At 31.4% G+C, this 17,437-nt stretch overlaps 1 protein-coding gene across 1 annotated transcript; it reads left to right on the top strand.

Annotated features, from left to right (window-relative positions):
* Positions 1-1,458: 1,458 nt before the first annotated feature.
* LOC123702785 lies at positions 1,459-17,282 on the top strand. The gene is made up of 7 exons (XM_045650583.1): positions 1,459-1,704; positions 8,446-8,715; positions 8,996-9,536; positions 10,495-10,684; positions 11,832-12,045; positions 15,113-15,240; positions 16,915-17,282. The coding sequence occupies exons 2-7, from the start codon at positions 8,454-8,456 to the stop codon at positions 16,993-16,995; spliced, it is 1,416 nt and encodes a 471-aa protein (XP_045506539.1). The 5' UTR covers positions 1,459-1,704; positions 8,446-8,453; the 3' UTR covers positions 16,996-17,282.
* Positions 17,283-17,437: the final 155 nt, after the last annotated feature.

The following is a 17,437-nucleotide window of genomic DNA, read 5'->3' as shown; positions in this document are numbered from 1 at the left end:
TCTTAGGAAATTTGTTCGAATTTTTATTTGTACAATGATAGCGTTTAATGTTTCAAGTTTGTGATTAATGTCCTGTTTTTTAGGTTTTTGGATGAAACAAAAAGCTTGACAACGAATTCCATGTAATTTAGTTATTATTGTACTTTACCTAGTTTATGTTGCGAGATAAGATTTTTTCGTTTTATTTATTTTTTTTGCCCTATAAAGTTATGTGAAATTGTTTAAGATAGAGCAATCAATAACAATGTATGAAACAATAGAAGCAATGCGATATTAAAGGGATCTTTATGCTTTTGGCATAAAATACTTAAGAGTAAGCTAACGTTACTTTTAAGATAATAAAAAGTATCTAACACTAAGAAGATAACATGATATTCTCAGAAAAGGTACATATTATATTTAAATCGTCTAGTTCCGCTTACTAAATCACGTTGTAAAAGTGTACCAATTAACACAATATTTCCATGTCGTTTCTATTTAAAAAGAAAACAAGTCAAAGACCGGCAAAATTGACTCACACCAAATCACTTAATAATTGATGTTACCGTTGTGAACGAATTCAAATAAATATGCTCACTTATTGTTACTTGTAATCTCTTAGATAAAAGGCTGTAAGCCCTCCAGATATATTTTGTAAAACAAAGATGTCCTTTGTAATATTTGGTATGAAATGTTTATCTTGTGAGTCACACGCTTATTTGTCCTAGAAAGTGGAATTGGAATTACTTCTAAGAATTGATTGTTTTGTGTGCAAAACATTCTTTATCAAATTAGTAAGTAAAAGTAAAGAATATCCTTCCAGGATATTCTTTACTTTTAAAACAGAAAACAAATCAGCTTTTTGTAAAAGCTATTGATTAAGTACCTATAGGTAATATTCGTTATACGATTCCTTTACTGCACGATCTAGCTACTGAAAATTTACAAATGCATACAAAAACTGTTTTAATAGTATCGAATTATTATATTAAAATCTGGTAGGCAATCGGAGTTTTAATTTTGAGAAATAAATAATTTAACTAAGAAAATCATGTAGAGCGGATTAAGATATTGCATAATATATTGAAAAAAATAGGGCGATGTAACTTGACCACCTCGTGGTTGCAAACATAAAACCAACAACAGAAATTCCCCAAAAAAACAAATCGAGGTCAAAGGACCTACATAACAGTACACCAAGTTTTCTTTTATTTTGGTCCTTCCCGCGTTCGGTCATTGACAGTTGGATTTAACACCTTCCATATAATTACATACCTTTCTCTTTCCCCCGCAAAGAATGGACACATTACCGCTATGATAGAAAGAGATGGAACGCGGAACGGTACTTTTCAAATAGCGGAGTTCAGAGTCAAGGACAAATGCACTCTGATTTTCTTACTCGAGCGAAGGAGACAGTTCTATGGCGGAGAAAGAGATGACTATATGAAATGAGTTTAGATATAAAAAAATTGTCATCGCGTGCCGACGTTGCCTATACGCCGCGAGTGCGCTCGATTTTTAAATATTGCTGGTTTTACAAATATTAATACATTTTGACGAGTGCATTTCTAATATTTGTGTCATTTGTTTTTTGGCACGCAGTTCAGCATTGTGTTGGAGATAAAATAATGTTACCGTAATTTAAGTGCAATAGAAATTTCATAGTGAAAATAGACGTTAGTTACCGTAATTTATTTATATCTGGATGAAATACTTTTAGTAACGGTAAGTTAATTATTTATTTATATTAAATAATGTTATTGTTTTTGTCCTACTTGAGTATACTTATGAATTATGTATGTAGAGCTAATTAGTGACCTACCTCAGTAATAACGAAACTGAACTTTTCCAAGTTTGGAAGAAAACATGAGCTTTCGAAGTTTAAACAATATTTTCTTCGTTCTTTGCGTCCATAAAGGTTTCAAATTAATTTAAAATTACTTGATTTTGATGACGCACACATTTACTTACATATATTTATTTTTAAGAAGAACAGATTTTCTTTCTCCAATATGTTACTATACAATAATTAAACTTTAAGTAATTACCTTGACTACCCCATTTATTTTTTCTCTTCATTTTACTCTACATACACCTCTACCAAATAATAAGTAAACATTTTTCACATTCTAACCTTTTAGGTACTTAACTAATAATAATCAGTCAAAATTTTGTGGAACATAGTACTTACTAACACATGTTTTTTTCATTGGCTAGCTGATCCACGCGACTTTGCCTGCTTTCAAAACGAATATTTTTTCAATTCTTACAATTTTTTTTATAAAAAAACCGGCCAAGAGCGAGTCGGACTAGAGCACCGAGGGTTCCATATTAACCTGTTTCTTTTATAATAGGTACATACCTATTATAACTGTATATTAACTGTAAATTTATAAATACCCTAACTATACCATTCATAAATACCTACCCTGTAGGTTTGTGAATGTCGAAATTTTCAGCATAAACCGTGAACAGCTGCAGCTTTTGATTACATTGTCTTATAATTATTTTATTGCCCCCACTGATAATATTAGGATAGATTTGGGCTTGGTCAAGGCACATGATAATGTAACTAATAAAAAATGAAATTTCCGAACATTACACGAAATGAACAAACTTACGATATGGCCACAACATAGATTTAGATTTCATAATATCCCGTTCTGAGCCGGTCACTTTATCAATAGTTCGTTTGCATTGCTTGTTTGGGTACAATGCTGTATAATTATTGCAATTGTTGTACTCTCAATAGTATGGTTTAGTCATAAAGAATATTAGCGAAAGGTACCGGATTCGCTTCCCATAGGAAACGGAAATGTACTAACGTGCTTAGTATATGTTTTGCATTTTGTTGAATTGTGTGGCATTTTTATTTTTATTGAAGATAACTGATAAATGGAGAAAATGTAATTACGTATATTTATTTAACGAGAAAAAGCAGGCATTTATTTATTTTTAATTGTGTTAGGATCAGCTGTATAATGAGATACCTATGTATGACTTTGATCTGCTTAGCTCTGAGTGGTTAAAGTTTGGGTATTACACAAGGTTCAGGATTTAGTATAGCTAAAACATATCTCAGTAGGTATAGCAGTAATCAGTATAGGACTAACTACTTATCCGTAAAGAAAATACATCATGAAACATAATACCAGAACTCTATGTAATGATGTATCTACTTCCAACTAAAAGGAGCTTTTAATTTCGTAAGAAAAATATTTACAGACTAAAAACAATCGTAAAGTGCATTTAGACTTTAGATGTGCTTTAGACTGAATGGACTCTGTTCTAATTCTATTCAATTAACACGTTAGCTGCGAAACAGGGCTTGAAACACCCTGTCCGTGTCTCGTCGTTATAGCGGTAGGAAAAAACTTAAACTTCTCTGTCGTGCGGGAGGCATAACTTCCATCTGGTTCAGTGTAGGAAAGTGATATCTATATATCTGAGATGTGCTATTGATTCCTAGTTCAATGGTATACCGACCTTAATACCGGGTTTCTTAGACCTCGTGCCGCACTGAACAAATAAAAATTCTAACACAGTGCGGAACGAGGTTGCGAACACCTCGTACCACCACGCACCTCGTACCGCACCCTAAGCTAGCTTCACGCGGTTAGTGTTGTGCAACGCATTCGAGACTATTTGTGGAACAACTTATTGAAGCTTTTACAAAGAAGGACTTGAATGTGGATACAGGTAATTTTCAAACATCCTAACTACTCGTTATAATAAATATCGTAAATAGAAACGTGAATGTGACATGTTGAGTAACTTTCTTCAAATAGGTTGATAATCATGATTACTATTAGTGTGTTTGTTCATTGAATCAACTAGCGGCAAATCCAAAACACCCGGCAATCGGTGTATGGCTCATCAAAATTTAACTCTTGCCCAAGTCAACAAGCCAACAAACAAGGCACATCATCTCTTAAAGGGATCAAAGAAGAGTAGATGTGTAGGATGTTACGAAAAACTCCGCACCTTCTTAACAAGTCGTGAGGCCGAAAAAGGTAAAGAAAATTCTCACAGAATGCACTGGTTGCAAACAATATTGTTGTTTGGCCTGTTTTAATGAAAAACATCCATAAGTTTGATAAATAAATACAATTAAATAAAATCGATATTTCTTTTCCCATCACTAAATTATATGAAAAACTGCTATTGTTCAGTGCGGTATGGGGTACATCAGACCCCACATTTTATTTTACCCCTAGAATCTAAACTAACTAATCTAACCACGGGCGACGGTAGATTTAGGTTAATGAACTCATTGTTAATAATAATCACGACAAAAGCCGCACACTTTGTCTTATTTGGCGCCAAAAAAACGATTTTGGTCTCCTACGGGCGGTGGGGTTTAATATGCCTCGTGCCGCCACAATCTCTGGTATAGGACAAGGTTTAAAACGTCCCGTAACGCAGTAATGGAAAGTACAGATATTTCTGTGCCGCAGTGAACGTGTTAATGAAAGTTTTGATAATAGGTAAACGTCGATAACACAACATTCTCATATATTTTAATGACATAAAGCACTTACACATAATTCTCAGAAATAAACATAAAATGACGTCATAAAGAAATCCCATAAATGCAAATGTGCAATATTAATATTCCTTTAAAAGCTTCATAATTTAAAAGATTTTATATCATATCCTGGAGCTTTGCGCTTTATAACCGACTAAAGAGGTTTTAAACCATAATACTCATTAATGACCTACCTACCAATAAGGTATTTTTTTACTGACGGACGATAAAATTTTACTTTTATAAAATAAATGTCGAAAACACACTGCCCAAAAACAAAAATAATTACTTGGAAATATGAATAGAAAAGGAATAAAATATTAATAATTATAAAATAAATTATTTATTTGAAATATCGTTTAAACACAAAGAGGACTATTTAGTATTTACCAAATACTAAGAACTGTTATTGTATTATGGATTTTATATAGAATACGTAGAAAAAGTCTAGAAAGAATAATTTTAAAAATTCATGTCAAACTGAAACGTGAGAAATAAGCCATACCTAACAAAACAAATATAACGGCAATTCATTATTTAAATTTAAACACAAAACAAAAGTTAATTGGTAAAGATTATGTATAAAAACTATTACTAATCTATTAATTGTGAAAGAAAACTAATTACCTATATACTTATATCAAAATTGGAAAAATTAATACTTGTCTGTTGTCGGTATAAAATTGTTTGTCCATTTAACCCATTGAGCCCCCAGCGGCCCGATCGGTCCACGACACAATAGATTTTCTATTGTGTCTGTGATTCCGGGGCCTGAGTTAGGTATATGATTTTCAGCAGTGTTGTACATGAGCGAACGAAGCTTTCTAGGTTGGTACGATCAACCTTGTTATTTAGTACTTAAATAAATAAGAAAATTGGACAGGCAAAGCCGGGGTGTACCGTGTACAGCTATTTAAATTTAAAAGTTGATTCATAACATGGGAACTTTAGTTTTGTCTGATAATCCTTTCTTAATTAGTGTTTGGACTAGATAGCATTGTGTGAACTTTCCCTGAACATAATATTATGAATTATAATGTTATTTCGCAAAACTATTTTATAGTTTAACTTTGAATACCTTTAGTTTGTGCTTCCTTTGTATTTATGTGTTAAAATTTATCGTATTCGTCATTATTGTGATTCATTAAATAATCGGTATCTGGAAATTCTAATATTTCGAAGCCTTTGCCAATCTTAAAATGTTTATACACTACTGAATTGAATACGTTCTTCTGAAACCATACTACCATATTACCTACCTAGGTATATAATTTAAATATTATCTAGCTCTTACTAATGAATCAACATACAGCTAACCTACCTAGTACCTATATCTTATAACGTTTTCATTTAGTTCTATATCGCGAACCGTTATTAGTAATTTAAACTGCGTAAATGTAAAAAATAGCACGTGATTTTAAAACCATTAAAAACATAAAAAAAAACAACTGGAGGCTATAGCGGACAGGTGGGGTCAACGACCGTGTGACGTCACTGGGACCGCTAGCTATGCCTAGAACGATCACGAAGAAATTAAAATCATTTCATATGTATTACGTCATACTTCTTTGCAATTCGTAGACGATAAAAGTTTTTATAAAGTACCTAAGTACCCTGGTACAAATGGAAAATATTCTTGAAATAATATTTATACGTTATTTTAAAACTTTTGCTGAAGGCCTAGAATAGAAGCAATATTATTCTAACTCCTAATCTTCTATTCTATATCCTAATGTGAAATTTATAAACATCTTTGGGTAAAATATGGTCAATGTAGATTCTAAATTCTAACAATAGAACTATTTCCATAGCCTTGAACGCACTCAATTAAATTTCTCCTATTATCGTGTTCAACTACATAAAAATATTTTTCTCCGTACTTACACTGCGTTTACTCTCATTCTTATTTTACAAGTGAAAAAAATGGACGTTGATAACTATTATTGCTATAAAATATTAAAACAAAATCATGGTAGAGTCACGTAGAGTGCCGAACGCTCAACACAAATAAAATATTAACTACCTACTAATCTACACTAATATTATAAAGCTGAAGAGTTTGTTTGTTTGTTTGAACGCGCTAATCTCAGGAACTACTGGTCCGATTTGAAAAATTATTTCGGTGTTAGATAGCCCATTCATCGAGGAAGGCTAATCACGCTAAGAGCTATCATCACGCTAAGACCAACAGGAGCGGAGCCACGCGGGTGCCAACGTTTATTTATTCAATTAGACTTCTTCTAGAAGCACTGTTGAATCGTCATTACATATTTTAAACTTTTTAACATTTACCACCTTATAAGAACCAATCTCCAATGCATATAATTACTAAAACTTTGAATTTATACTCCGAATCAATCTATATCTATGTTTAAATTCCAATCTAACTCAAACATTATTGAAACAACCAACTGTTTATTTCCAAAGCTTCCAGAACAATCTCAAGCTGATAGATTTCGCTTTTAACGAATACTGTGAGCTATCAACCGTTAATGTACTTTCATATCTTTTATTCATAATATGTGATCAAGTGAATTCCACCTTGTCACGATATGTGCTGCAATCAGGTTATTTTTGCCGATTATGCGAAATGAGATTTAGTACCTACTCAATTATAATGAAATCATAAAAACATAGCCTACATTGTGTATAGTTATGTAGGTCATAGCAATTAATAGTAATTATCTATGTGTTTGAGTATATTCTGAAATAATTCTCAGAAATGTAGAGCAAGAATAAAGGCTATTTTATGTGCTAACTGTGATATATTTTGCGTTAGTTACATAATTTTTTATAAAAAAATTCATTACTTATTAAGAAACTAGCTTACCGCCCGCGGCTTCGCCCGCTTTGTTTAAAACCTAATAAATTATCTACTAAAACCTTCCTCTTGAATCACTCTATCTATTAAAAAAACCTTATCAAATTCCGTTGCGTAGTTTTAAAGATTTAAGCATACAAAGGGAAATACGGACATAGGGACAGAGAAAGCGACTTTGTTTAATAATATGTATTAATAAATATTTCTTCATAATATGGTAGATACAATATAGTCTCAATATAACTCCATTATAATTTATAGATAACGTTCAGAAATCCTTCTACTTAAATATCCTTATGCAAAAGTATCCTATAAGTGGGTACTTTCATATTTTGTAAAGGAAAGTGTTTCAAAGCTTGATATAAATCATTATTTTTCTTTCAAAATGATTCGCGCAAAATTTTTATACGAAGGAAATCTGTACAAAATGAAATTGTGACTTCATATTCTTTATAGCTTTCCGTACCATAAAAATATAATTTGCTTTTGAAATGTGTAGTAACTATTTCGTAACAACTTTGAAGCTATTTTCAGTGTGTTAAGGTGTATATTTATTCGTATTTATGAGGGAATTTTATATTAGATGTGAATTTAGTTCGCAAGTATTTCATCCTACTTCTAATATATACTAATGCTTGCTTTATAAAGTAGACTGTAGAGTATATAACATAATATAATAACAGACGTTACCTCGTAATTATTATTTTCATTGAAAACTTCACAAAATAATTACATTAGAATATTCAGCTCTACATTGTAGTCAAACTTTTGTGTATACGAGTTACGTGTAACAATTCGTATTTAATTTAACCGTTATTATTATTGTACTTATACATATTATGATCATCAGTATTCAATATAAAAGTTTCAAATGCTATTCAGATTGTTAACCAATCCAATTCTTACGATGAATTTAAAAATAATAGAAGTGAAATCAGACAATAATTTTATTTTCTAACGCTTGAAAATTAGCCCTCAAAAATATTGAAAGTTTGTTTCGCCTAGTTAAGCCTGCATTTCTATCCTTAATCCCATATTCGTTTGGACGAAGTAAATCAACCCTCGTCCCTAGTTCCTACTGTGCAAACATAACATCAGGTCGTTTCTTTTGTTCCAGCTACCAAAATGGCAAGAATAAGCACACTCCTCATAGTAATATGCCAATTAGCTACAATTCCAATTTTGGGTAGCCGTTCAGAAGATGACAACCCATTACTGGATATGGCATCTTCCTTCCTACAGAATATGGGGAATGGAGGCGGCAATAACTTGGAGGGTCTGGCGGCTATAGGCAATATCATGGGAACGTTAATGCAAGGTGACAATGCTAAGAACATTGGAGCCATGTTTGGACAGGATGGTGGAAATGCCGGCGATGTATTATCAGGTAAATTACTCTATTTCTTAATATGCATGAAAATATTAAATACTAGCGGTCCGCCCCGGTATGGTATGGTCCGGTGGTACATATTTGGCAATAAAAGGCATCCTATGTACTTTCTCAGGGTCTAAAGATTGTCTGTGCCAAATTTCATCAAAATCGGTCCAGTAGTTTATGCGTGAAAACCATACATACATACATAATTACATACATACAAACCTTTCCTCTTTATAATATTAGTATAGATTTTACTTGTACAACCTATAATTATAAATGTATTTTACAGGACTCGGCAGCTTACTCGGCGGTCAAGATGGTAAAATAGATCCCTCCATCGTAGGATCCATGGTTTCCATGTTCGCCCAACAGATGGCGCCCAACGAGCCAAAGCGCCAAAAACGCCAAGCCCAAGAAAACGATTTCAATATGGAAGGCCTTATGAGCCTGGCTTCTGGATTCCTCGGAAACAAGAATGCTGGAGGATTCTTACCTCTAATCATGAACACATTAAGTTCACTTTCCGATGACGAAGCTCAGAAACGAGCTGACGGTCACAAGGACCACGCGTCTTTCCTACCTCCATTTTTGGAAAAGGCTCATTTATATTGGGATATATTCATTAATTCAGAACTTGGGAAGACTATTTGGGAAAAATCTGGTTTCAAAAGGGCAATGAAATCGTTTGTAGGCCCAGATGGAAATATTAGCTTTGAATTGATGTTTAAGAATTTTGAAAACCATTCGTTTAGGAGGCACTGGATTAAGGCTGTAGCAAAGTATTTAACGGATATGGTAGTGCATGTCGCTAAACCAGAAGTTTATCAAAGGTTAGCACAATTATTTTCATATTATACATAATATGCATTATGCATATATATACCTGCATAATATTTCAAAATCTGAAATTGTAGAGCCTTCTTCATTAAGTAGGTACCGTAATTATTTATTAATATTTTATTGGTAATTTTCCAGTATTTTCGAATATTTTCTAAATTAATCATCACTTTCTTCACTGTGTTAAGTAGATTAATTTTACACGTAAAAATCTTTATTATTATCATATTTACGTGTAAAAATCTGCAAGACAAAAAAACAAAAACCATTTATTAGCCTTACTTTTTACAATCTGAAGCACATTTTATCTAATTCGCAATGTAATAAAAAACAGTTTAAACAAAGCCAAGTCCCCTTAAAATAGCACACAATTACTTCAAATAGAGCTCTAAATAAATTGCAGGAAGGAAGTAGGTGCTGGATTTAGTCCGACAATCCCACTCGAACGAACTTCGCATACTAATTATATTGGTTTTCCAGCTAATCCTGCTCTGCGAATATTAACCTGATTTACGCGTTTAAAATAGTATATAAGTTTAATATTCATATCACACCATTTTTAATAATTTATTGGTTAATATTTTGAAAACACGAATTCTAAAGTTCTAATTTGTAGATTTGTAGAACTTCCATTAGATAATAATTGAGTTATTCTTTTTAGTTTTTCCTTTACCTTTACAATAAAGACGTTTGAAACTAAACCAATTTTGTTCGTATTTGATTTTATAAGAATTAAATAAATATTCGAGTAAAAGCCAAAAGTAAGGCTAATAACTATACCTAAATATGTAGTTGGAAAATGTGATGACCCGCTTCTTTTGATTAACTTTTTATTTGCGGTGCCTTTAACTATGTTATTCTTACTGTTTTGAATGTAGATACACTTTCAATACATTATTTTATTTTTCTAAATCCAAACGAATAACTTCAATAATAAATACACATTTTCAGGTACTTAATCTCAGGACAATTCATCGTCAACAGTTTCTTAGACTCTCAAGGAGTGCCAAAAAGCGTTCATTTGAACCCTAACCGTCCAGAAGATTCGATCACAGTACTAATAAACTATGTTCTTAATAAATATTTAGATATGGATACGGACGTTTCAGGATATGTGAAACCAGCTATTGAATACATTAAGGTGAGTATTTTGTAATAATAAATCAATGATATAAATAAAATAAAGTCCTGTCAGTTACACTATTTATCACTCAAAAATAGCTGAATCGATTTGGCTGAAAATTTGTGGTGAGATCACTTAGTTCCAGAATTCAGATTAGGGATACTTTTTATTCCTTTCATGAGTGTCTTATCTTTCCAACTAATATCTTAAAACATAAACGTGAAAGTTTGTGAAGATAAAATAAGCAAATAATCTCAAATCCTATTATGCTATTTTTATATTACCAACAAACAAGTTTTTAAAAAAAACTGTATATATTCTGTAGTTCTAAAGATATTCAAAATTATTTTTCTGCCAATACTTCACTAAGTAGGTTGTTGGAATCGCCTACGAATTTTTCGTTATCTAAGTAAAAGGAACGAGTATTTCCTATTATAAAAGAAACATTTATGTAACAATATTGAATAGGGATAAAAATAAAATTAAGACGGATTTAAGAATGTATAAAAAAGCTTATTTCTTATATCTACAGGATTAGGAATTTAATTGGGTAGTTTTATTTCTTATGCTCAATTGGGATAAAATTATGGACACAAAGTATCAAACAGCTTTTATATTTAAACACATAATAATTAAGTATATACATCTCATTGCATTTCTCTCTTTCATCAAGTTGTTCAGAGTCCTGCCTCTTGATATTTCTAAAAGCTCTACACTTATTAAATTGCCAACTCGAAAAAAACAATAATAAAATGATGTGGTTTTCTGCTACGTTAGCATAACTAGGCTAAACTGTGCTTCAAAACTATCATGAAACAACACCTATGTTGCGTTAGTCATTAAAATGAATTGAAAACCTCCTTCTTTTTCGAATTCGGGTACGACTGATGGATATGATGTTCTTAATTCGTCGGAATAGTTTCATATAAACAAAGAGCGTGTGCCGAGCACACATGTCAGAAGTGAAACTTCTTTGGCAAGATTCTAAGATACCTAAATCGTTGGCACTGTATGACGTGACGGTATTGTAATGACGCACCTTGAAAGTTTACTCTCAACGCGCCTAAAGAAGTTTTACTTCAAAAAGCACTAAAAACTATCTTTTTCTGTAAGGTTTCCTGTTTTTACAACTTTATTATAGTGTTAAATAAATCTTCCCTTCCAGCAAACGCTAAAAATGGCGCAATTCAAGTCCCAAAACCTCGCTAACCGTTCCGACTACCACAAACTAGCGGACAGAATGACAGACACACTGAACTTAGAAGTGATAGAGCCTGTACTACGCGTGTATAGAGCGTATAAGCATGCTATAGCGGCTCCACATTGCCAGGAACATTTGATGTGTATTGTGAATAGGCACCATGATCAGGATAAATTGGGTAAGTTAATACTTCAAAAAGGTGAAGGTTCTGATTTCAACTGCATTTTTATATATTTGTTAATTTGGAACTTTTGGATGAAGCGATTTCGATTGTTATTTTCTTATTTTTTCGAAAATGAGTAAGTAAATAGGTAAATTTAACATGACTTCGATTGTACGATGAGAATTTTTTATATATAGATATATATATATATATGGGTCATTATACAAAAATGGGGTAACTCAATGTCACCAGCCAATTTATACGAAGTCTTATTATATTTTAATCAAATAACAATCTATTTTAAAACAATAAAGCGTCCTTTATTTGGTCACTCACTTTCACTTCTTTATTTAAAATACAAATTGATAAAAAAACAAAATTAATACTTAAATAATCAGTACTTTGGCATGTCACAACTCCGAAAACCAACAATCAAGTGACTATTTTATAAACATTATCATTGATTAGAGAAAACTTACTAACTCAGGACAATCTTTGATATACATAGTATTATATAGTATAACTTTCATAACGAAATGTTTAACATTTTATTTAAAAAATAAAAATAAACTTTGTCATCGTTTTTATTGGTCAGTCCGTTGTGTGTTTTTTAAATTTGAAATTCTCGCTAAATATCACTAAGTCGAGGTCAAATCCCTGTCTAAATATTAATGTTGGTAATGAAGTTACTTGTGCATCCCATATTTTGATGGCCGTCATAACTGTACCAGCGCTAGGGTTGTGTTTGTCCTCTAAATTCGTGCTGCGCCAGTCAACATTTCAGTCCTATGGTGAGTCGTTATTTTATTGTTAAACTGATTTTTATTTTCATTCATACATGGTTAAGTATGATTTGTAAAAATATAGTTTGTTGATATAAGAAATAAGGCAAAAAAACATAATTTGTGATTATAATCTCATATTAAGTCCCTTTTTATCAATCCGCTGGCATCAGTCCTATGTCAGATATCGCGCCAGTGGACTGACGCGACCCCATAGTACTGATGATTCTATCGTTTTTGAGAACTTTTATCTTGATTGCTATTGGTATAAGCATTTCTATTTGATATTTCAGTTTAAAACATCATGCGCCACGCTAAAAGAAACCGAATTTGACTAGGGAAGAAACATTTAAAAAAGAGTAGCAAAGAAAAGAGCTATTGAAACAAACTACTAATAATCTTATTTAAAAGATCTTATTTTATTTTAATTATTGATTTTGATGCTTTCAGGGCATAGCTTGTTATATGTATTTATTAGATAAATACGTAAACGTATAATATTGTGAAGTAAAATTACCTCAAAATAACATAAAAGTTAATTATTTTAATAACATTATAAAAATGTCAAAAGGCTCTTATGAAAACTCAGATGAGACTTTCATTCAAGCCTTTGGTTAAAAACCATGAACCATTTTATGAAAATTATTACTTTTAACATAAATAATGTTAGATTTTTAGGGCTCCGAACCTCAAAAGGAAAAAACAGAACCCTTATAGGATCACTTTGTTGTCCGTTTGTCTGTTAAGACGTTTTTTTAAAGCGCGTGGAGGTATCAATTTGAAATTTATATTGAATACTCAACATTAAGAACCCTTGGGGCTGTAAAAAAATTAAACTTATAACGCAACGCAATTAAAAGATACCTACATCCGTTAATACTGCAAATTTCCGCAAATTTAAATATTCGCAAGGGAATAAAAAAATACACAGGATGCTTGCCGTGTATACAGTCTTAAAATATGGTAAAAAGAAACGTCTTATAACACGGATAAAGGAAAAATTGCTAAAAGTATAAATTTTAAGTTACAAACATAATAAAAAATAGGTTTGTTAGGAGTCCAACTCGCACTTGGCCGTTTTTTTGTTTCTATTGTTTGTGAATTACTTGAAATATTAAGTAAAACTAAGTCAAAGTAGTAAGTTAAGTAAGAGAGTAAGAATATTCACGTTGCGTTAAATGTCAGAAGGCTGTTTTGAAAATTGAGACATTGTTTTTTCCCAGTATCACAATATATTATCAATTATCATTTTTAAATGTAACTAAGTTATTTTAATACTTAAAAGACATGTGCCATTACTAAAACTGAGAGATTTGTAGTAATTTTAATTGAATTTCTTTAAGAATATTACAAAATTGTGTTTTTTATCAGTACTATGTTAGCCTTGTCAGTCCCCTGGAGGCCAAATCCAGAAAATTTAAAATATCTCACAATCTACTTAAAAAAGTGGCTGGCCCGATTTGGAACAATATATTCATTAGATTAGCTATCACATACACCCTAATTTGTAATAATCTGATATAAAAAATATAGTAAACAAAATATCCTTAAAAGTTACCCCATTTTTGTATAATCACCCATATATATAATATATACATATAAGTAATTTCATGTTTACTTTGATAATACTTTCAATAATGTTCGTATATTTCAAAAGGAAAGTCGTCTAAAGCTTTCCAAATGATCAAAATGACCGGACCAAAAGCATTATTTCAGCATTCAGGGAAATACATTAACACAGCCAAATATTCAGGCCACTGCGTAATAACAATAAATAAAATCTAACGCTTTTAATGAATGTTGTTTGAACAGTTAATAGTTTTAATGACGATTTCTATTCGTATATTTATAATATTATTTTCAATTTCCTTCCTTTCTATTGATGTAGACCGTGCTTTGGAATAATGCGAATGCCAGGTTATTTCCATTAATGTAAAAGTAATATCATGGTAATATTATGTAAATGGTGACTATTGTATTAAATACTATTTCCGCCGGCGGCTCCGCCCGTGGTTTCAAAGAAAAACTCGCATAGTTCCCGTTCCCGTGGAATTTCCGGGATTAATCCTATCCTATATTACTCGTAGATAATGTAGCTTTCGAATGGTGAAAGAATTTTTAAAATCGGTCCAGTGTTTATGAGCCTATTCAATACAATCAAACAAACAAACAAAGTTTTCCTCTTTATAATAATTATTATTAATGTAGACGAAGGCCAATATTATCATTGAAATCATTTCAGTTCATCAGTACCAATAATTACTATATTCTCTATATGTAATTATGTATTTCCATTTAAGGTCTGCCAGGATTCAAAGCCGGTCTCACAAAGCTTAGCAGCTTAGTTGCGTCAGCGGCTCTCAGCTTCCAAAACGGGAAAGGTTTCTGGGACTTGTACAATGCAGTACAGAGCGATGTTAATTGTGAGGTAAGTCGTATTATAAGTACTAGCTGTGCCCCGCGGTTTTATCCGCGGTTTATTTATTGCTCCGCTCCTGTTGGTGTTAGTGTGATGATATAATATACCATAGCCTTCCTCGATAAATGGGCTATCTAACAAGTAACACCGAAAGAATTTTTCAAATCGGACCAGTAGTTGAGATTAGCGCGTACAGACAAACTCTTCAGCTTTATAATATTATTACTAGCTGTACCCTGTGGTTTTAGCCGCATTGCTATGCTCCTGTAAGTCTTATCATGATGATATATAGCCTATAGCCTTCCTCGATAAATGGGCTATCTAACACCGAAAGAATTTTTCAAATCGGATCAGTATTTCCTGAGATTAGCGCGATCAAACAAACAAACAAACTCTGCAGCTTTACAATATTAAGTATAGATTATTAAGTCGTTATAAGCATGATTCACGCTACACGTGACACTGATTATCTTTTAAATTAAGCAGTTTTGTTTGTCCATTTTCCTTGAGAACCCTTTCTCTTTAGGGATAAGGGCCTAATGTAATTTACCTTTGTGTTGTTAATTATATTTCGGAGGGACTTTATCTAATTTGGTCTTTTGTTTGGAGAATGAAATTTAAGTTTTTCTCGTAAAGTTGGAAAAAGTAGGAAATAGCATCCACCATATTTATTCAATAGGTACCTACAAGTAAAAGACGTTCCTTTACCTAAATAAAAAAAAACTACCTGATATTAATAATATTTATGTTTATAAATAGCTAATTTTCTATACTCTATGAAATAAAAGAAGAGTAAAATTTTATTACATAGGTAGTAAATATTAAGACTTGTGTTAAAAATTTTGTGTCTTTGGACACAAAAATGATCTCATATTTAATCACTAACAAAATGCATTGACATTAATAAACCTACATCAAAAACCACTCGAAGCAAACACAGTAATCAGATCCTAATGTGATCATGAAAACTTTACACCCAACGCTTCCGGCAGTTAATGTGTATCTTAACCCTTATGATAGTACATTAGGATTAACTTTAATGGTTAAAGCAGTGATATTTTGGCTTAAGAATAATCTACTCTGGCCATGCTTGATCTTTGAGTATAATTGTGCTCGTAAATTCTGTCTAAGCTCGCAGTTTTCCGCCTGGGGTGGACAATTGTAGGAAATTCAAGTTTTTTTGCAAGTTAAATAATCTGTGTCTACGGGTACCTAAACAAAATAAAACCTATTTTGTTAAATTTGCAATAAATTTTTCTAATACACAAAAACTAGTTAGTTAGGTAAATGTAGATTCTCTCGTGAATACTAGGTAGGTACCTACCTACTTAAAAAGTTGCAGCCAATTCAGTAAATTCAATTAATTATTAAAACTAGACGCATTTTGATACAGAAACGACTAATAGAACGACGCGACGCGTGCAAAATTAATTGTGTTGATATTATATTTAATTATTTCTTAAGATATATTGCAAACTTTGCACTTCAAGATTATTTGCATTTTATATATTTTGATGTACAAACTCAAACTCAAACATTTATTTATTCAACATTTATTTACTCAAACTTTTGAATCGCTATTACATTTTTTAATTTACAAAATATGTGTTAGGTAACTACCTATTTATTTTATTTGATATACCTATCCCTACCACATTTTCATTATTATTTTTTTTATTTCAGGCCAAATACCCCGCTGACTGCTCAGCATTCCACGAACATGAACTGAAAGTGACTACCGAAGTTTACCATAGTGAATTATAAAAATATTTTAGATAATAATTTAATTAAAAGTATTAAGTTTCTGAGATTAATTAAGATTCGATTTAATGTAAAGAGATTCCTAATTATTAATTATATTTGGCTTATTAAGACTTGTAGACTTAATTGAATATAATTATAATATTATGCATAGATATCTATAATACGCGTACTTAATGTACAGAAAACTTTTTAAGCCTTATTATCTTAATATAAATTAACTTTCAAACGTAGGCAAATTGTGCTCATTATTTTAATTAATCCAATAATAATTAAGATGCGATGGAAGATACCGAAAATAAAAATAAATGTTTTGCTATTTCCATACTGCCTTCGTAAATAGGTTTAGATATTTTAATAAATTAGTAATTTACTTGATTTATATATATTATTTTCATATGATTTTATTTTAAAACCTAATTGTAATGAAAAAAATGGCTGGATT

This window comes from Colias croceus, chromosome 24 (genome assembly GCF_905220415.1).
Source record: "Colias croceus chromosome 24, ilColCroc2.1".
Classification (NCBI taxonomy): Eukaryota; Metazoa; Arthropoda; class Insecta; order Lepidoptera; family Pieridae; genus Colias; species Colias croceus.
The sequence above is the reverse complement of the archived record's forward strand: the minus strand, read 5'-3'. Positions and strand labels throughout refer to the sequence as shown.